Source organism: Apiospora marii (genome assembly GCF_038362585.1).
Source record: "Apiospora marii strain CBS 49790 chromosome Unknown utg000001l_segment0_segment0, whole genome shotgun sequence".
Classification (NCBI taxonomy): Eukaryota; Fungi; Ascomycota; class Sordariomycetes; order Amphisphaeriales; family Apiosporaceae; genus Apiospora; species Apiospora marii.
The window spans coordinates 4774144-4793466 of NW_027117372.1; the positions used below are offsets into that span (position 1 = coordinate 4774144).

The 19323-nt window shown below is 53.2% G+C and overlaps 6 protein-coding genes across 6 annotated transcripts; 3 read left to right on the top strand and 3 right to left on the bottom strand.

Moving 5' to 3' along the window:
- Nucleotides 1-101: 101 nt before the first annotated feature.
- On the bottom strand, nt 102-3817 carry PG985_001563 (uncharacterized protein; the record flags this gene model as incomplete). The annotated part of the gene is made up of 3 exons (XM_066821332.1): nt 102-3319; nt 3377-3594; nt 3660-3817. The coding sequence occupies 3 exons, from the start codon at nt 3815-3817 to the stop codon at nt 102-104; spliced, it is 3594 nt and encodes a 1197-aa protein (XP_066692211.1).
- A 2927-nt stretch (nt 3818-6744) lies between these two features.
- PG985_001564 (uncharacterized protein) lies at nt 6745-7041 on the top strand (the record flags this gene model as incomplete). Its single annotated transcript, XM_066821333.1, has 1 exon — nt 6745-7041. The coding sequence occupies one exon, from the start codon at nt 6745-6747 to the stop codon at nt 7039-7041; it is 297 nt and encodes a 98-aa protein (XP_066692212.1).
- A 2517-nt stretch (nt 7042-9558) lies between these two features.
- PG985_001565 (uncharacterized protein) lies at nt 9559-10754 on the top strand (the record flags this gene model as incomplete). Its single annotated transcript, XM_066821334.1, has 3 exons — nt 9559-9602; nt 9707-10510; nt 10568-10754. 3 exons carry the CDS (start codon nt 9559-9561, stop codon nt 10752-10754), a joined length of 1035 nt encoding a protein of 344 aa, XP_066692213.1.
- Nucleotides 10755-12327: 1573 nt separating this feature from the next.
- Nucleotides 12328-14401, bottom strand: PG985_001566 (uncharacterized protein; the record flags this gene model as incomplete). The annotated part of the gene is made up of 3 exons (XM_066821335.1): nt 12328-12731; nt 12785-14161; nt 14239-14401. The coding sequence occupies 3 exons, from the start codon at nt 14399-14401 to the stop codon at nt 12328-12330; spliced, it is 1944 nt and encodes a 647-aa protein (XP_066692214.1).
- Nucleotides 14402-15908: 1507 nt separating this feature from the next.
- PG985_001567 (uncharacterized protein) lies at nt 15909-16598 on the top strand (the record flags this gene model as incomplete). Its single annotated transcript, XM_066821336.1, has 1 exon — nt 15909-16598. One exon carries the CDS (start codon nt 15909-15911, stop codon nt 16596-16598), a length of 690 nt encoding a protein of 229 aa, XP_066692215.1.
- A 78-nt stretch (nt 16599-16676) lies between these two features.
- PG985_001568 (uncharacterized protein) lies at nt 16677-19022 on the bottom strand (the record flags this gene model as incomplete). The annotated part of the gene is made up of 4 exons (XM_066821337.1): nt 16677-16709; nt 16761-18455; nt 18511-18893; nt 18956-19022. 4 exons carry the CDS (start codon nt 19020-19022, stop codon nt 16677-16679), a joined length of 2178 nt encoding a protein of 725 aa, XP_066692216.1.
- Between the last annotated feature and the right edge of the window lie 301 nt (nt 19023-19323).

A 19323-nucleotide genomic window follows, 5' to 3' on the forward strand; every position in this document is an offset into this window, starting at 1 on the left:
AGAACAATTTACACGAACTCAACGAGGTTTTCATGATAAGTTGTTGCGATGAAATATAAGAGGTCATTAGACCAAGGAAAAAACAGAATTGAAGTAACAAACTAAAGCAAGAGATCGACAGGCTTTCCCTGAAGCAGCGAATCAATATAGTCAACACAACCCCTGTGCCCCTTTTCCCTAGCCAGATCCCGCGCGCTCAGCATCTCCTCCCTCGGAAACCCGTCCGGGGAAGCAGCGCCCCACAGCAGCTGCATCATATGTAAGCGGCCATTCTCTGCAGCGCATTGAAATGCCGTCTTCCCTCTGACTCTCGCAGGGGGGCCATGGGGATCTGCATGATGGTGTAGCAACAGTTGGGCAATCCGAACGCTACCATTCGTCGCGGCAAGTTGCAGGGCGGTGCGCCCTTCTCCAGGAGCTGGCGATTCGTTCGGGTCCACTCCTTTAGACAAAAAGAACTGCGCGATCTCGAAGCTGGAAACTTCGCAAGCTTTTTGCAGAGGCGTACGTTTGATACTTCGTCGGGCTGGTCTCTTCATATCCGCTCCCCGCTCAACGAGCAATTTTACCATGCCCAAACTCCGAACATCTATAGCAAGGAGCAGCAATGTTTTTCGCAAGACAACGTTGTTTGGGTCCGCGCCACTATCAAGCAGTTTCTGTACCAGATCGTAACATGTGCCTTTCTCATGCTGGATAGCAAAGCCAATTGCGTTGACATCATATTTTTTGTACAGGAAACTCGGACAAGAATAGTCGGCAGGTCCCCAAGCGATGATAAAATGGAAATCAACACGTGCTTCAATTAAGCAATTGATGGCTTGAGTATTGCACTTGTGAATGGCCTGTATAAGCAGTGATCCGCCGAGACCTTTACATTCTGGTGCATCGGATGCCTCGAGGAAAGAAACAAGCAAATTGAATATCGAATAGTTGTTGTCCATTGCGTATTCCCAGGCACGTTCGTTGTTGAGCGGTATGCCTTTGGATAGAAGTAATGATACCAGCTCGCAATCCCCCTTTTCGACCGCTACGTCCAAGGATGATGTCTCGTCCTTAGAGTATTTTTGCACTAATGCCCCAAACTCCAAAAGGCGATGCAGTACCAGGATTTGGTCAGCACGTATCGCTGCGACCAGCGCTCGATCATTGGCACGGAAGCCTAGAAGGGACAGATGTTCGATGATGCCGACATCACCCCATTCTACTGCAAATTGCATTGCCAAACAACCTATATAGGGATCGATTCGAAGTAGGCTATTGTCTGCCTCACTTGCCTGGGTGATTGCATAGAAAAGCTGTCGATCTCTTTGTTTCACTGCCTCTACAAGAGGGCTTCCCATTCTTCTGTATAGCCCTGGATGAACAGGAGGCCCCTCAATATCGAGAAGGAAAAGGGCTAACTCCGTATTATGGTGCCGTATAGCCGCACATAGAGGAGATGCAATTTCCCTCTCAAACCCGACTGGTGCGAATTGAATCAGCTTATTGACGATTTTGGTGTCTCCAGCCTCAGCCGCAGCGGACAAAGCGGCGCTGAAGTGCTTTTCTTTGGCCATACACAGATAACCTCCTCTTTGCTCGAAATCTTTTATTCTGGATGCATCTTGAGCTTTGATTGCTTCTGCCAAGGGCGTTTTGACTGCTGGCGAACCGTGATGTAGACTTGTGGTAGGCATAGGTTCGTCCACCTTTGCTCCTTGGCCAAGGAGGAAGTCTATCAAATGCGAGTTTTGGCTCCTCACCGCACCTGCCAACGCCGAGGAAGATGCTCTCGCAACGTGTGATAGCGTTTTGACAAGTTCAAAGTTGCCTCGAAATGCTGCCCACTCAAATGCTTCTTGGATCGTTCCAGGGTTGCGTAGTGCACATTTCGCGCAATTGCTTGTCTCGCAGTACTGAATGAAGCGCGCAATAACACGAGCTGCAACACTATTCTTGAAGTGCCTGGCAATATTTAGAATGTGGTTATTGCCGAAGAGTCCCTCATGGTCAAACTTGAGAGCTTGATCCAGCACTACTTCAAGGAGCTCCCTCGCCTCATTTCCCCAGTGAATCACGGATTCAACAAGGGATATACGAACTGTCGCTCCGCACTGAAGGAGTAGCTTCACAAGCTTTAAATCCACGCTCTTGTATTTGCCCCATAATCCCACTGCAAGCTCAAGAGCACCGCACTCCGCGTATTCATTATCTTGAGCATAAGTCTTGTCAGGGTCTGCTTTGGCCGTCAGAAGCCCTTGAACCATCTCCATATTTCGAAACATTGCTGCTAGCTCGATGGGCGAATAATCTCTGCTCTTTAGTTTGCATCGAATCTCATTCGGGTCGATAGCTGTTTGGGGAATGGAGTTGGCCACGCTGATAATAATCGTCATAGCTTCTGCGTCACAACTCTCGACAGCAGCCCGGAAGAGGTTGTCTGCAAGGGTCTTTGCAATGCTGGGTGGACTAGACTTAAGAAGACCGAACAACTGAGCCTGGATCTTGGATTCCTCCCGAATTGTGGCAAAGACTGCTTTCATTGGAATGTTTTGGAGACCGGCAAAACCGTTGACGATGGAGCACACGAGGGCTTGCAAACCGGAATCAAGCAAAAAGCCCTTCTCGCCCAGTCTGATTTCTGATGTTGCAGTGGCTATGAGTAGTGACTCTGGGAGCACGGATTCGAACCTTTCCAGCATGTCTTCCGCATCTGGCAGGCCTTCGTGCTCGGCTAGGGCCACATTGCCTTGCTGAATCTGCTTGAAATGTGAAAGAATCGAGTTGACCAGGGTATGGGAACACCTGAAAGTCTCTTGAACACCTGAAAAGTTCCCGTTGTTGCCTGATTCCATCATGGCATCGCGGTCTTGGCTCCATCTCGGATTTTTGGGTCCGGTAGTCGGGCAAATTGATCTTGATCCGTAAGACAGAGAATCATCAAAGTTGATGGCACCTTGATACTCAGAGTTTTGCCAGTATGACACCCATTCCTCGCCCAGAGAGTTGGGGCTCATTTGAGTGACCAGTTGAAGCACGTCGGTATATATTGATGGTCGAATTGCTGGCGACCTTGCATTGGTAACGGAGAGATTGGTTGACAGGCTTGAAGCCCCAACGTAATCCTGGGCAGGCCGTACACCTTTCAATGTACCTAAGCTCTCATCACTATGAATATGGTCTGCTGTGGAAACCACCGTGATGGGTGCCTGAAAGTTCGCGCCGTGAACAGGTGAACCAGGCTGAGCAGCAACCTCTGTGCCGGTGTATCTTGACCAAGATCCATCATCGCCATGTGTTTCCACAAACGCTTGCCGATGCGCTGGTATATTGCATGCTATTGGAGTGATCAGCGACACCAGCCTTCGGAATTCAGATGAATGTTCTTACTGACCCTCGGGCACGACAGTGCCGGGCTGGGGATACGGCGCGTAGCGTCTTCGCTGCCTCCTTAGTTTGGTCTTGTCGACAACTGCCCCGGACACTGTGATTCTGGCTTCAATACCCTTAGCTGTGAGGTACTCGTATTGTGCTAGAAGCTGCGGCCACTCGTGCTTTTTTAGATTCTTGGCAGATCCCCATTCTTGGATTTTTGTTTCGTACTGCTCTGCGCTATCAATGGCAATGTCAGACATATGCTGACCTGGATATGGTGTGCCTTGATCAATAGGACTTACGTAGCCGAGAACCCATATTCGTCCTCCATCACCCTAACAAGGCATCTCTCTTTCTTCTTACTTTGCACTGGCAGCTTCTGGATGTAGTAGAGGTGTCGGATGGTGCTTTCATGAGCGCTCCATACCTCCAGGGGAATGTGGCAACTAGCCGAAGCCATAACGGCCGGATTTTGTAGGGTAGCCAGTATCTGGTGATGTAGATTCGGTGCAATATATCAGGGAAAGGGTTTAGAACGGTCTTGGACTTGTTGGACTGAACTGTCCATCTTCATGGCTCTGTTGAGAATCCAGTATGCTGGAAATCCGGCAGCTTTTGTACCAGGCTGGCTCAGGTACTTGTTGGGGCCACGGACCGTTGGAAACGCATGCATCAATGTATGGTTTTCTTTATGGTGTGAAAATCCTTTGATACATCCTCTTCAGTGTCAGATGTGTGTTGCGTCTTGTACCTGCCAGATTTTGTTCAGATTCGGGCTGGGTCGCGGGCTAGATTTTGTCCTTGGTTGGCAGATTTTGTCATTGGGCAGACTGATTGACGAGGCAGCCTCTGTAATCCATGAGCTTTGTTGCGGCTGTAGTCAGCAGCAGCAGCAATGCAACCCAAGCGGCAGAGGTCGAAGCCAATAACGGGACTGCACGTTGTCTGTGGCGTTACTCGCAAGCAGCTCCCGCATACCGCCCCTCCACCATAGATTATAGCAATGCTGCATTGATCGCATCAGGCGCATTTCCAGGCGGATCTTCACCGAGGGTATTCAAGCTCATTCTGTGGTCAAACTCATTCTCGGAATCCCATCATGTGGTTTTTGATTTGTCTGGCCTCTGGCATGCTAGCGAACAACTTCCGAAGTAATGGACCAAATTTGCCCCCAACTGTTGCATCAAGTAGGTCCTCGATAGATCATCTCCAGAAGACTGCAGTTTCACGCCCGTAAATATCAACAAAGAATTGCTACTGTGGCTCGCCCTATCACTGCTTGAAACTGTACGACAAAGTGAACATCACGGCTTAGCCGACCTGTTTTGGCTAGGCATATACAACCACCAGCGGAAAAAGCACGCGATACTATCTCATACAATGACACCAACTAATATTGGAATAAAATATATCAAGAATTTCTTCTTCGCACCGCCAGTGACCCAGCAAATGCAATGAAAAAGATGAAGGCAAATGGCCGCTAAGTCCCACCGAAAACAGTGTAATATCGGGGTCCATGGCCGCGACCAAGCCTGGTATAAAAGAAACAAAAAATTGTCTGTTGCTTGAGTCAGCATCCACCTACATTTCAGAGGCAGCACAAGGTCCATTATCGACACGATTACCATGCCTAGCAGCATCTAGGACCTTGGGTACTGCACCTTCCCTGACCGTTCTCTGTTGCTCCTCCACCGCCTCGAGGGAGGTGAACCCTTGACCCAGCCGAGGCTAAACATCGATTGCACGACAACGACCAAGAGAATGGGGAATGTGTAGAATCGTTGACGACAAAAGACGACGCTGCGCGCTGGTGACACACGACTGAGAACCTGGTAATACCATGTGATGGGATCGCACACAGATCAGCCAGGCGGAGTGCGGCTCCGCTCGCCGTCGACTCCCGACACGCCCTCTGGGAGTATCAAACGTGCCGCCCAGCGGTGTCTGGCGCTTACGGAAGCGTGCTCGGCCAAGGCACGAGCGCGAGAGCTCGGCACCGCTGCACATGTGCCTCCAGGCCCGTCCGTAACGGAGGCAGCGGCCACGCCGAACCGGGGCATCATCAACGGGTTCACGGGAGACGGACCGATCATAAAGAGACATGCGTAGTAACGGTGGGCCGTCACCGCTCAAAATGTCTCCCCGACGCCGCATCAGGGCCCGCCGGGCCGAGGACGAGTAGACGGGGCTTTTCTCTCCAAGCTCGGAACCGGACGGGGTGGCTGGGCCAAGGTCCCTATTGCCTTGGGCATGATTTGGTAGAGGAGCGGTCGGACAGGAGGAAGCAACGATTGGAAGTGGATGGGGGAGGGGCTTTGGGCAGCTGATCATTGCTTCGGTCAGGGAAGGTCGCGCAGCGAGACTACTCATCCTTTTCAGGACCAGGGACGAGATCACTGAATCGTTTGCTTCGTCTCGCTGGGGGTCTTAGGCGAGCCGACTCGTGCCCAATGTGCAGTGATGTGGATCGGAATGATCTGCGCAGCAGTAAATAATGTCAGTATATTGTCCAGTCACGAAAGCAGAGAATCAAAAAGACGTACGTACTGGTAGGGTTGGAGCTGAAATGATGCAAAGGGAATATGGAAGGAAGAAGGAAGAAGTTGGTGTTGAGAAGGAAATCAGAAAACAAACAACCTTGGGCACTGAAAAGAAGAGTGTAGGTATATAGGTACCTTAAGCAAGATGTAGGCACCGGTCCATGAGGCGTGCACTTTGGGCCGGAGATTGGAAGAAATTCCTAAGGGTGGATTGTCTTGACTGTCCCATCACACATCAATCACCAATGCCTGGGTAAATCCTCTGTTGGGTGCCTTTCTTCTCGGCGATACCACTAATTCAACGAACAGGCACACCTTTCATCGCTAACACTCCACGTCATACATAGATGCAAAACTGAATATCGTTCCTGTTCTAGTCGACTGTAATGGATATATTTAATCTAGTGTTGTCTTCAATCGACCATGAATGTCTTCCCAATGGGCCCTGGATGGGTCCAAAATCGCGACAACCATCCTTAAGATTACGGACGAGTTCTCGACAGCGCCTAGCTACTCACAACAGACCTGCTGCTGTTCGGCGAGTTATATACATTCTTCAATTTGAAGTAGACCTTCTAGGCAGTCGTCACTATCTTCGAGCTCAGCAGCTTGTCTGCAGTATTGCACAGAACTCAGTGGCGCTGACTATCGCAGGCTTGGCTCCTGATCTAGTACCTGCCAAGCCAATTCCAGGTCACGCAGGGCGCCAGCGCGATCGACTCAGAGGTCCGGACCATGCTCCTCCTCATCTTTGATGTCGTGTTATTCCTGGCCTCAAGCGCGCTGGCATTGGTGGCTGCACCCTTCATGATGGCGATCCGTTCTGATGGCGGTCGGCGCCGGCATCATGAGCCGGTGGGCACCGGGCACCGGCAGCCCCGCAAGGCTCTCTATGGAGCTGGATCCGGCGTCAGCTTTCAGAAACCCCCTTGTCGAGGCGCAGACCGTGCCGGACATAAGCGACGCGCCACTCCGCACGGCGCTCGCGAAGGGCGCGACCAACTTTCGGGCCGTTCCGGCGCTGGACTCGCTCTCGAGCATCGTACAGAGCTACAACGAGGCGGTGGCTATTGTCAGAGCTGGGACAGCGGTCGCCGCGGTCTGGGGAGTACGGGGAAGGAGAAGAAGAAGGTGGATGCCATAATGAGCTGGAAGAGACATATCGGACGAGGATCCAGAGAAGACCAATGCGCAATATGGAACAAGGGGCCACAATGTGAGGAAAGTCATACTACCTTCCTATGGCAGATTGCCGCTCGAGCAATCATTGGTAACACTACAAGTACCACTGCGCTAGCCGTGCCACGAGCTGCTTGATGCCGCGACATGAAGCATATGGTAACTTCGGATGGCAATATGTAGAAAAAGAGGTATAAAGCAATCGAGAGCGAGTTGAAAGCTAGCGAAAGGCAGTGGAAGACTTGGGCACTGGAGCAAATGTCATTTGCTAGGTACTGACCTTTAGCGACAGCAAGGTCCGGGTAACATGGTGACTTGCTCTGGTAAAGTGCAAATGCCATCTTGGGACATTGATAATCTCCCAATCGAATTGCTTCAAATTCGCTGGCAATTAATTGGCGATCAACTGAGTCGTGAACAATTGTTGAAGAATTGAAGATTTGCCTCTTCTGCTGGTGCATCAGAAGCCATCGCGGGACATGCACTTGAATGCGCTCTGAATAGCTGGGAGCTGGTGGTGGTACGAATTGAGAGCATCGCAGTAGCACATACCATCCGGCGGGTTCAGTACAGATGGGATGGAGTCTTTGGCCTCGCAGAATGGATGTAAAGCATCGTTCATTGCATTTGCATCATGACCAGGTATGTGACGACCACTTGCGTCGAGGGTGTTTTGTGTTACCATCTCTACAAGAGACCAAGGTCAGCTTCTAGGCTGGCAAGGGGCCATCCCTCCATCAAGAAGCGCGATTGTAGCTCAGATATTGCCAAACTCCACAAGATCAACCTCGCTGAATGCACTCTCCGTTTGGAGAGCGATTGCTGGCTGAGCAGCTCGGATTACCAGAAAGTACAGTATCATCACGGCCAATTGATTACAATAGGAAAAATATTGCGTACTTACACTCTCCACAATGACTACGGGCTTGCACGCTGCTTAGGCGCGGGTAGTCATGTGGTGGTGGCTACAAAAGAAATCAACAGCATCAAAGAAAGATCAGAATGTCCGGTGTTGCAGTAGGTCATCACCGCATCATGGAAGCCGCCCGAAGGGGCCCTCGTGATGATGGTTTTAAGCAATGGCTCGAAGGTCAATCTCGACACACGCATCGGAATTGCCAGCAGCGTAGGGTAAGTAACAAGGCAGGCTGGCAATGATTTGAGTTGGTGGTCTTGCATTGAAGAAGAAGAAAGGAAAACGAGGGAAAATTGAAAGGACGGCCAGAGAAGATTTTGTAGGTCGCGATGGGGGACCCAACAGGGATTAGCCATGGATTTGCCGGCCTAGTTGCTAGATTGATTGATTGATTTTTTTTTTCTTCGGCTGGAGGGTCCTGGTTTTTGGAGGGGCTCCCTAATAATTGATTGATACGAGGGAGAACCAGAAAAAAACAAACCAAAAAAGTTGTCACTCGGCCAGCTTGGCCGGTCAGCCTCGTTATGACACACAGCGGGCTGCAGGCAAGGCAAGGTCGTCGAAGTTTCCAGGGACCACAGGTGGGCTGCTCTATCCCCCACACAGGCAAGAAGCAAGGAGGCTGATCTGAGCCGTGAGCCTCTTTCTCTTAGGATGTATGTAGTTAAGGTTAGGCTCTTAGTGGAGGGTAACAGTCAATGCTCTCTGGTTACGCCTGCCAGTGACGACGCTACACTACTTGGCCTGTAGTGTAAGTAAGCCGCCTGATAAGATAATGTAGGTACCATCGGCGGTGACTTCACGCTACATTATCACGACTTTGAGGCGGAATGGCAGCCCAATGGACGTGTTCGCTTTGTCTAGGCGTGGTAGGGAAGCCCCTAGTAGTAATTGCATGAGGATTGTTGCAGGTGGTCGTCTTCTTTGGCCGATGGAGAGAGTAACATTTTCAAGCGGGTTTTTGGCTGGCCGGCCGGTACTTGCCAACCAGAGAAACTGCAACCGGCAAAGTACCTACACACAATGGTGGCCTACCTTAAACTTCCACACTAACCACCTGCCCTCCTAACGTCCCTCAGGCAAAATCTCCAGATCGAACCATCACTTTTTCTCCAGCCAAAGCATTCACCACCACCAAAAGACATCACACACCTGCACACGACTTGACTACATCACCTTTTGATACCCAACACCCGCATATACCCAGCCATACTCCTCCTCCTTCCCTTCCATCCAGGAACCTCGCTTCTTCCACTGCAACTGACATCATCCACTCTGCGCGTACACACACACACACACCGTCACCACCACCACTACCTTCCCTTGCGTGCCTCCAGGAATCTTGGCGAAAAAGACACCACTTGCGAACGAGACTATTATCGCGAGTACTGCCAGCCAACTACGAGCAACCGAATTGCATCTCGCTCTCCGGCCGGCGAAGACACTTTATCCCGTATTGCGAAGTTAAAATAGTTTGAAAGATAGGTTTTTGCGCTTTGGGGGACGAGTTGGATTCACTATTAGATCAAACCGCTTTTTCAAACCCGCCCATCGCCACTTTTCCCCATGGATAACAAGACGACCTCCTCCATTTGGAACCGCCGCCCCAAGTAAGTCCTGGCTTCTCCCGTCCCCAGAGACCTTTGCTGCCGCCCTCCTGCGAGACTCAATCCCGGCGCTTTATTTGGCTGACTTTGTGGTTTCGTGCGTCTAGCACTAGCAATCTTTCTCTAGCAACGAGCCAGACCGATTCCTCCACCGCCGCCAGGGACTTTTCATCTCTAGCCTCTGCCCGCCGCAATGGCGGGCCGACCTCGTCCCACGGAAAAGCCAACCCGTTTTCGGCAACAACCCCCGGCAGCGGCCTAGCCTCTCCTACCGGAGGTGGCTCTAGTGCGTTCGGCCTGGGATCGGGCGCCTTTGCGTCATTCGGCGCTGCTGGCAAGGCGCCCAAGACGCCCGGCAACCCCTTTGAGATGGCCATGGGCTCCATTGGGGGTGGTAAGAGAACCCCCGCCACCGAGAAAACCTCGTCCGAAGCGCTGAGATCAGTCTCGGGCAAAGCTGGCGCTGGACCGTCCCACCCTCTACGATACACCTGGTTCTTCTGGACAAGGCCACCGATCAGCAAAGCCAACGGCCGCGTCGACTACGACAAGACATTGCACCCCATGGCCCGGGTGACGACCGTGGAGGAGTTCTGGACCGTCCACCGACACTTGAAGAAGCCCTCTGAGCTGCCAGTCGTGACGGATTACCACTTTTTCAAGGAGGGCATCCGCCCGATATGGGAGGATGATGAGAACAAGGAGGGTGGCAAGTGGACTCTGCGCATGAAGAAGGGCATTGCGGACTTGTACTGGACGGAGACCATGATGGCCTTGATCGGCAATGCGCTTTCGGATGGAACCGACGAGATGAACAACGCTATCAACGGCATGGTTCTGAGTGTGCGCAATGGCGAAGACATACTCAGTATTTGGACGTCGGGCACCGGCAGCATTGTCCTCAAGGTTCGGTATGTATACGTTGTCCCTACTTTCTCACCGAATGCCTCCTGACTGTTTCACCACAGGGACATGCTTAAATCGTGGCTTAAGTGCCCCACGAACACCATTATTGAGTTCAAGAGCCACACGGACAGCATGACGCAGCGCGCGCAGATCGACGAGCAACGCCGCGAGAAAGCCGCCAACAACCACAACAACAATAACAACAACAACAACGACAACAAGCGGACTGGGGCTGGCAGGCAAGCCTAGGACGTTTTGCAGCCACACCCCTCCGCCGCGATCCGACAGAAAACGACGTGGCGTAGCGACTTGAACAACGGGGGAATCGACCTCGAATGGGCCAACGAACCCAACCCCTTGATGAGTTGATTCATGACTTTTGACGACGATGATTTACTGCATGCATGCATGGTTGGATGCTGGGTCTAGCGTTGAGCAGCAGGATTTAATTGGCGCGTGGAAACTTCTTGTATGTCTTATCTGTACACTATGAAGCATTCGTCCCTTGAAAGAAGGGAAAGGGCATATGGGTTGGGCGCTGTGTCCGGGCCGAAAGAATCGGGCCTTCGCATCAGGCTCACAATCAGAGTGAGGCGACGGGAAACCGCCGCCCACTATCTAGCACCAATCTGAGAATTATTGGCTGCGAAGACTGGGGTGTACAGTAGTGAGTAATCCCAAAAGCATCCTGCATGAGCAATGTAAGCGTTGCCTATCTACCTTGTCAATGTCTTTGATGACCTATGCATCCATGGGTGCTCTGACATGTCGGTAGCAAGATGAGGCGGTAATAGGAGGAGGGTTGGCAGACTAGGTATGGATGGTGATGGCAATGCCAGAGCAAATGATCTGCCAGATGGGCATACAGAGGCTTTTAGGGTAGCATCTCTTCAGTATCGCTAGTAGGTAGTGCTGCTGAATTGAAACCAGAGTGAGCATTGAGCCTCCAACGACTCCTTCGGTCTGATACCATTCCTCTCACATGCCTGATTGACCAACTGATTGGTCGAATGAAGTTCGTCCAGTAGACTCGCCAGCGAAGACAGAGAGGAAAGCAAGTATCACAACAGATCACAAACAGGCAATAAGTTCTGGTCTTTTGTTTTGCAGGAAACGCCAAAATTGGGTATCGTACATTATTTTGCGCTTTGGTGGACCAAGTAGACACTTGAGGTAAAGCCACTCACCCACCCACACGAGAGGGGGGAAAACACATTTCATCTATGACCATGATCATCATGCCCTGCAAATGAGAACCCGTGGATGTTGACCAGCCAGCAAGTACATCTCTTTCTCTGTCTCTTGCTCGTCTGTACTGGCCAGACAAAAGGCAAACAGACAGACCTTGACTTTTGTCCCCAGTCCAGTAGTCCAGTCCCTCCTCACAAAAAACTCCCTCAACGCCAGTCCTCAGAATATCCTCCCCTAGTGGCCTGCATGCTTCGTTGCCCCCACCCTTACAATAACAAGAGGTGTTTGGGCAGCGGCTACTGCTGCTATGGCTGCTGTCCCAAATCGCAGAGCAGCAAGAGTTCGTGACTGAGGTTCGTGAGACCACTAATACAAAGGTCTATAAACTGAATGAACTCCGGTGCCGGCTCTATAAACAGGTGATTTCTCCAACATGTAGGCGAAGGAGCAAGCGATCGATGTGTGTGTGTGACCATGGTCGTTGTGTTCCATTCCACGCGTGGAAACCCGCTGGCGTTACAAGCTCAGTTCTGATTGACCTTCTTCATCGTCGTCAGATAGCAGAGGGATTATGCCAATGTCCGATACATCCATTGTCGTCGTCAAATTGACCACCGACAACGGACGGCTCTCACAGAGCGTGTTCCGGTCGCAACGACCAGTATCTCTCCGACTTCTTGCCGCCAGGCTTCGGGACGCGTTCAGCCACTATCTCCAACGTGGCCCGGACCTGTGCCTTCGTGCAAGACTTGAAACGCTTGGAGAGCATGTCGATCATGGAGACCTTGGTCAGCATGCTGATATCGTCACTAATGATAGCACGCTTGAAGTTGGCCATTTCCGCGGTCGGAACCATGTCTTTGGGATCGACAAAGGCCGGGTTTGGCGGCGGAGGCATCCCACCTGCCACGCCCTTGTCGAAGGGAGATGACCGTACAGCGACAGAAGTTGTGGTGGCCTCGGTTTTGGCTGGTTTGGGCTGTTCCCAATAATCTGTAGCAAATGGATCGATGCTGTGATGATGAGGAAGGGAATCTAGTAAGGTTAGCGAGCCTGCTGTAATGAGGATATACCATTCATGCGCTTACCAAGAAGGAACTCCATCCGGTACTTGTACACCGTCGGACATGGACCGGCTCGTTGCCGGTTCTCGAAGCAAATGCCTGTGCTCTTGGGTTCCTCCTCAGGAAGATGGGCTGTTCGCACAGCAACAGCATCCTCGGCGTCGTCAAGGAAATCAGCCATCTCGTCGTCGCCCTCGTCGCCCTCTTCATCGTCATCGGCATCATCCAGATCTTCGCCCTCTTCCTCCTCCCATTCAGCTTCTGAATCGTACTCGTAATTCAGCTTTGTCAAGACTCGGCTCGTGGGTCGTCGCGCAAGCTTGTTTAGCTCTTCGGGGTTGAAGGATGTGACAGTTCCAACATATGCTGGCCGGACATCCTCGTAAAATGACACCAGTTTCACAGGAATCTTGCTGAGCTGCTTCTGTACATCGCTGAACCGCGCTTGCTGTGATTCGGTACGGTTCGCGCTCTCGATTGGGTCACCAAGTAGTTCCGCCATGATTTTTTTCACACTGGGGTGAACGATGCCACGACTTGATGAGAGACCACTTAGATGGAATGTTGAAACGGTGTTGAAGGGCTTCACGTTCTCTTCGCCACGCTGGCCGTAGATGTATTCGTCAAGAATCTTGGACTTGGCCGTCACCGTCTCATCTGACATTTGCGCAAAGCTTGGTTGTGCGAGGGTCATGCCAGATTTGACAAAGAAGGGCTGGAACAAGCGTTCGTAGGGCAGCTTTTCTGGTTTCGATTGTTTAACGGCGGCCGGGCTGCTCGATTGTACTGCCGGAGAGGGATCTGCTGGTTTGGCGATTGTTTGTTTGACGGGAGTCGGAGGAGGAGCATCGGCCTTGGGCTTCTTGGCGAACATCATCGAGAGGGTGGGCTGCTGCCGCCGCTTTTTCTCCTCCTCGGCCTTCTTCTTGTCTTCCTCATCCTGCTTCTTCTTGCGCAAGGCCTCCTTCTCCGCTTCCTTTTCTTTTCGGGCCGCCTCGCGGGCGAGTCTGGCCTTCTCCCTCTCGGCCTTCTCTTCCTCCTTCACCCGTTCCTTCTCGGCTTTCTCTTCCTCCTTCTTCTGGCGCTTGGCGGCCCGTTCTTGCTCTTCGCGAGCTTTGTTGGCTTGCTTCTCGGCCTGTTCGGCTTGTATCTCGGCAGGCGTCCTCCTCTTCTTGGCGGGGACACCGGCTGAGGAGGGTGCCTTGGTCGTCGATGACGACTTGGCGTCGCTGGCAGGTTTCTTTGAGGGCGCCATGGCGGTAGAGGGCGCAGATGTTGTTTGTTTCGGCGAAGGCGAGTTGTGTGGCGAGGTATTGGACCCTCCGTCAGTGTTAGCTGCAGGGCTACTACTCATGGGAGGAGACGACAGCGGGCTTGACAAAGCAGTGTTGTTGGGAGGTTCTGTAGAAAAAGAGGAGGGATTAGGCATTATCATAAGGAGGGAAACGCTGTGGTTTTGGCTTGTAGGAACAACTTACGGTCAGCCTCCTCGTCTACTACTGAGGCAGAGATTATGGGCTCCTTGACAGGCGTCGCTGCTGAGGCAGCAGCAGCAACCTCGACATCGACCGCGCCCTCGGCATACTCGTCGTGACTACGCTTTCTGGAGGCAGCTTCCGTCTCCTGGATGTTGGGTGACATGTCAAATAGCGGCATTGATCAGGACGTCACAACGGAGCGCGAATTCCCGCCTCCAGAGTCGAATTGCAGAGGTCTAATGGCCAAGTCGGACCATGCGGGCAGAGATGTTCTCTCGTCGGACGATGGGCGGATGGCGGGTCTCGGAGGGGGTTCAAGGTAGGTTGGTAGGTATTCACAGGGGGTTTTGGTTGTAATGTTGGATCCGGTCCCGCGATTGACGTGATGGGTGGTGTGCCGTGCCTTCAGGGAGCTCAGCGTTCGACTTGTTCGGGTTCAATGCACTTTCAAAAATCCTAACCGGGAAACCACCTGAGGGCGGGAACAAACTTGAACTTGCGCTTCACAATGTTTCGGTCGGTCAGGGTGGAATTGTGGAAGTCACTGTCTGTTCCTTACTTGCTGCAACAGGACAGGCGTGGATTGATTGGTTTACAGGGAACTGGGGACGCAACGCGAAATAAAGTAGGAAGGGACGCGTCGCTGGCGTGTGGGTCGCGTCGGGGGGCGGGCAGTGGCTCAATGCGCTCAATGGCAATGGGCAATCAATGCCAATGGCCCCAATGCAAATGCACGCATGGCCCGAGCTTCAATTTGTTCTCTGTCTGGAATTGATCCATGGGGCTTAATTGCTTCCATGCCCCATGCCCCCCTGTACGCGGTAGGCAGGTAGGATTGTCAATTTGTTACGGCAAACTCGACTTTGTTACAGCGAAGCAAATGGCGGGGAACGCTAGGCTGCTGAAGGGCCACACCTGCGAATTCCAGGGTTTGCTTGCCCCTTTTTCGAGAGGCACCGATATGACATCCGGTTCCCAACCAAAGCCGCAACTCACCCATCCGGCAAGTCGGCCACTTCTTGCCATGGCAATGCCGTCGACTTATATTCCAAAACACCCCGCCCGCCAGAATAACGGCAAAGCCTCCAATGTGGTATTTAGACAACCAGCGATGTTGGGCTCGTAATCCCAGATTAGATTTTTGCGAGTCATTGGGCGCACACTTTGGCCGGGTCCCTTATGTCGATCGTGGATGATCTGGTCTGTTTATGGTGGTGCGCTGGGCACCATCGCGGTCGGGCAAGGCACAAGATTTGGCCAACCAGAGCGGCTGGTAACCGCTGCAGTCTGACGTAAAAAATAAAAAGGGCCTTCTCCTTCCCATTGCCGGCCAGGGGGGGAGGGGAGGGGGGCGGCGTCGGTCCTTTCAACTTTGGGGCAAAAAAAGGTAGGTTAGGTGCCAGTTTCTAATTTGGAATTTGCACCCGCAGCAAAAGCCAAGTAGGTTGCCTACTTGCGAAATTAAGAGAGAGAATGCGCGCGCCGCCATCTCACACCCAAAGGCTTAAAAAAAAGATTCTGATATTATATAAATAAGTCTTCTCGCCAGCTCCTTCCCAGAAGCAGTAGTTAGTGGGATTTATTATTATGCCGATGGATTCCAGTCTTATCAAACTACACATCCTGCACCCGACATAATAATAATTCATACATAAAAAAAGAGAAGAAACATGGGCCTCCTAAGTAAGACGCACTCGGCGTCCTCGCAGCCCACGCCGGCGCCGGCGCCGCCGCCAACCCCCTCGCAGCTGATGCCGCCGCCCCAATTCCCGCCGTCGTTTGTCGTGTATAGCATCAGCCTCAACAACCACCACTACATCCTCGCGGAGACGGAGCACACGCCGCCGCTCTTCGCCGTCTCGTTCCACGCCGGCTTCCACGGCATGACGGGGCCGGACGTCGAACTCCATAGCGGCCCCAACGAGAGCCAGCCGCCCCTAGCGACCGCCAAGCGCGGGCACCTGCTTGGCGACAACGCGTCCGTCAAGCTGCGCGGCCCCGACGGCGGCGGCCTGGTCAAGGAGGTCGTCAACTCCACCCACAACTTCCCGTACCCCAAGTACGACTTCACCATCGAGGTCGGCAAGCCGGGGGAGCCCCAGCAGCGCGAGCAGTTCGAGTGGCAGCACATTGGCATGCGCAAGGGCTGGCAGCTGGTGCGCCTGTCCACCAGCGAGGTCGTGGCCCTTTTCGAGTGGACCGCCCTCACCAAGAAGGATCTCCACTTCCAATTCGTGGGCACTGGGGGCACTGGTCTCCTTGGCGAACGCTGGGCCATCATGGCCGCCATCACCGCCATCAGGGCATGGGATCAGGTGAAGCGAAAGCAGGCCGCTGGCACCGTGGGAATCCCCAGTTGAGCAGGGAATTAGGACTTCTTCTTTTCTTTTCTTTTTCTGAGTAGGATGGATATGATACCAAATTTCACACAATTCGCTTCACACATCCGCCGACGAGTCCATATTGCAATCCTGGAAAAGTGTCAGCAAGCGGTCAATGCATCGAGTCCGGATCTTCCATACCAGTAACCTTAGGTCAAAGTCGAATCCAAACAGCCCAAGGGCGTCCGTCCAATCGGAGCTGGGCTCCTCTGACCACGCCGGGTCGAGCTCTGTGGACGGCTGCGAAACGTCGGGGGCGGCCAAGCGAAGCATCTCGGAGCAATCTTTGAGGCAGCGCGTCAACTGCGACATGGCTGCCGGCAACGGGTTCGAGGAATCCATCTCCAGCTCCTCGATATGGGCCATGGCGGCGGAAAGTAGCAGGTAGCGCTTGCAGCTGGGCTGCCCCAGCGCGACGATCTGGCGCAGCTGGCCGAGGGTGTGCCTGAGGGTGCCAAGCAGGGGCTGTCGGCCATTCCGGGACATTTGGACAAGAGGGTCGGCGGCAACAGAGTCGGTGTCGATGGATCCCTCGTTGGGCATCCGCAGGTCTCTTTCCTCCTCGAGCTGGGTGATGACCTCGAGGGATAGATGGACAATCACGTCCTGGCTTAATGGTCCCTTGAACAGCCCGCTGCCACGAACGGCCATGAGGCAGAATTCGTCTGTGACCGCGTGGGGAAGGTTGAGCTCGACTGAATGCGACGCAATGATCTGGCAGCACTCGAGGCACGTCTTCCGCGCAAGATGGTAACGGGGTTCCTTAGCGGCCTGGAGCGCGTATGGCCGATGCAGAAACAAGATGTACCGTCGTAGGTAGCTATCTAGAAACTTGCGATGGAACTCGTCGGCTTCGTCGTTGCTGGATGTCCTGGAATGGTAAAACGATGCAACATCGCGACAATGTAACGTCAGTTGTTTCCCCAGCGCAATAGTCTCCTCGTAGGAAGGCGGTGTCTGAACGCTATTTATCTTGCGTACGATGTATAAGCGGCGTGCAAGTGACTTCTGTAGTAGTATCTGGACGGACGAGTCTGTTAGTTCCCCGGCAGGATGCGCTTTGGGCAAGTCCATAGAGTCTGGCCCGAGCTCGGCATCGTTCAGGTTCGAGGGTGGCCCGCAGTTGTAGTCGTCGGGCGTGATCAGAAGCGGGAGGCTAGTGTCCAAGGAAGCCATAGTGGTGAGCTCAAGGACCGTGTACCAGATCCGGCGCCGCAGCTCCCGGTCCAAGGGGCCATACGCCGAGAAGCCGTCTGGGTCGAGGTGCAGCCCTAAGGACATGGACAGCTTCATCAGCGACTCGGTCGATATCGACGAGGCCCCGCCCAAAGAACTGGCCTGGCGAAGAAGAACGGCCAAGCAGAAAGCCTGCACGCCATCGAGGCACCGTGCCGTTTTCTCCAGCGGGCCCATGAGCCACCACTGCACCACATACAGCCAGCTTTTGGCAAGACCGCGAATGCGCCCCGACTCTGCCAGGTCTCGGTGGACGACTGCACCGAGTCCAAGAACCATGGAGAGCTTGAACACGAAAGCAGTGTTTGACTTGGCGCTTCCTGCCCAGTGATTTTCATATTCCCTCTCAAATGAGGGCCTGTGTAGGACTCGGAATAGGGGTTCGAAGAACCGCCAGTAGTTAGACACCAACTGATCGCACGTCGTCTTGGGCGGCAGGGTCCGGGCCAAGTCGGGCAGTGGATCGTGTAGCTCCAAAGGACGGTAGAGCTTCAGGGAGCTCCGGCGCGAAGCTACCTCCTTGGTCAGACCCGCCATCCCTTCTTGGAGGCCGTTAAGAGCATCTGGGCCGAGGAACTGCAGCTTCTCTACAAGGTTAAACTGCCAAACCCTTAGCATACCGATACCGACCTAGAGGATGGCTGTAGCTGCTTACGTGTGCTAGCGCATGCACCCAGTGAGACCGACCAAACAAGCGAGTCTTGTCCGTCTCTAGCGTTCCGACACGTACGTGTGGCCGCGGAAACAAGTCGGCGGACTTGTTGTTCTTGGCCGGGTCTGCTGCTTCGGGTGGCTGATAGGCCGCCGTGCGAAACCGCTCTCTTCCGCCTTTCATGGCGTCGAGGATAGATCCCGTGTCCTGCTGAGTCTCCGAATTGCTCGCAGGCTGGGCCGACAGCTGAGGAGCTTCGAACGAAGCAGCTCTCTTGGTCTCCGGGGAGTAGGAGCATTGCAGCGCACCCCTCGAGCGCTTGCATGGTCGACATGGCAGCCCCCTATCACATCGAAGCTTCCTCTTCCTACATTGTTCGCAGCTCTCTGTAGTCTGCCGGGTCAGTATCAACCTGAAGTCAAAGGGGGTTAAGTAAGAGGCAGCGTACTGGGTGAGCGGCGGCGGGCTCTGCGTGCAGGTGTTTCGACAGTCTCCGGAGTCTCGGGGTCGGTCATCGTGTCTCGCGTTCCAGATAGCAACTAAATATCCTCAAGTAGTGATAAAGAGGAAAGACGGACAGAACCACAACATGTCGGAGGATTGAAGGTGGTCTTTGAAATGCCGAGAAAAGCTCGGGGTTTTGGACGTCCTACCTCGGGTTTAGCAGGTCTAAGTTCGACCCCGAGGTTTGGGGGCCGAGCTAGGATCCCCCACTAACAACACTAACAACATTAGTGAAGCGCAACCGCCAAACTGCCTGCAATTGCACATTTTGTGACCAATTCGACAAGACTGGATACGGAGCTTGTCTGTTAC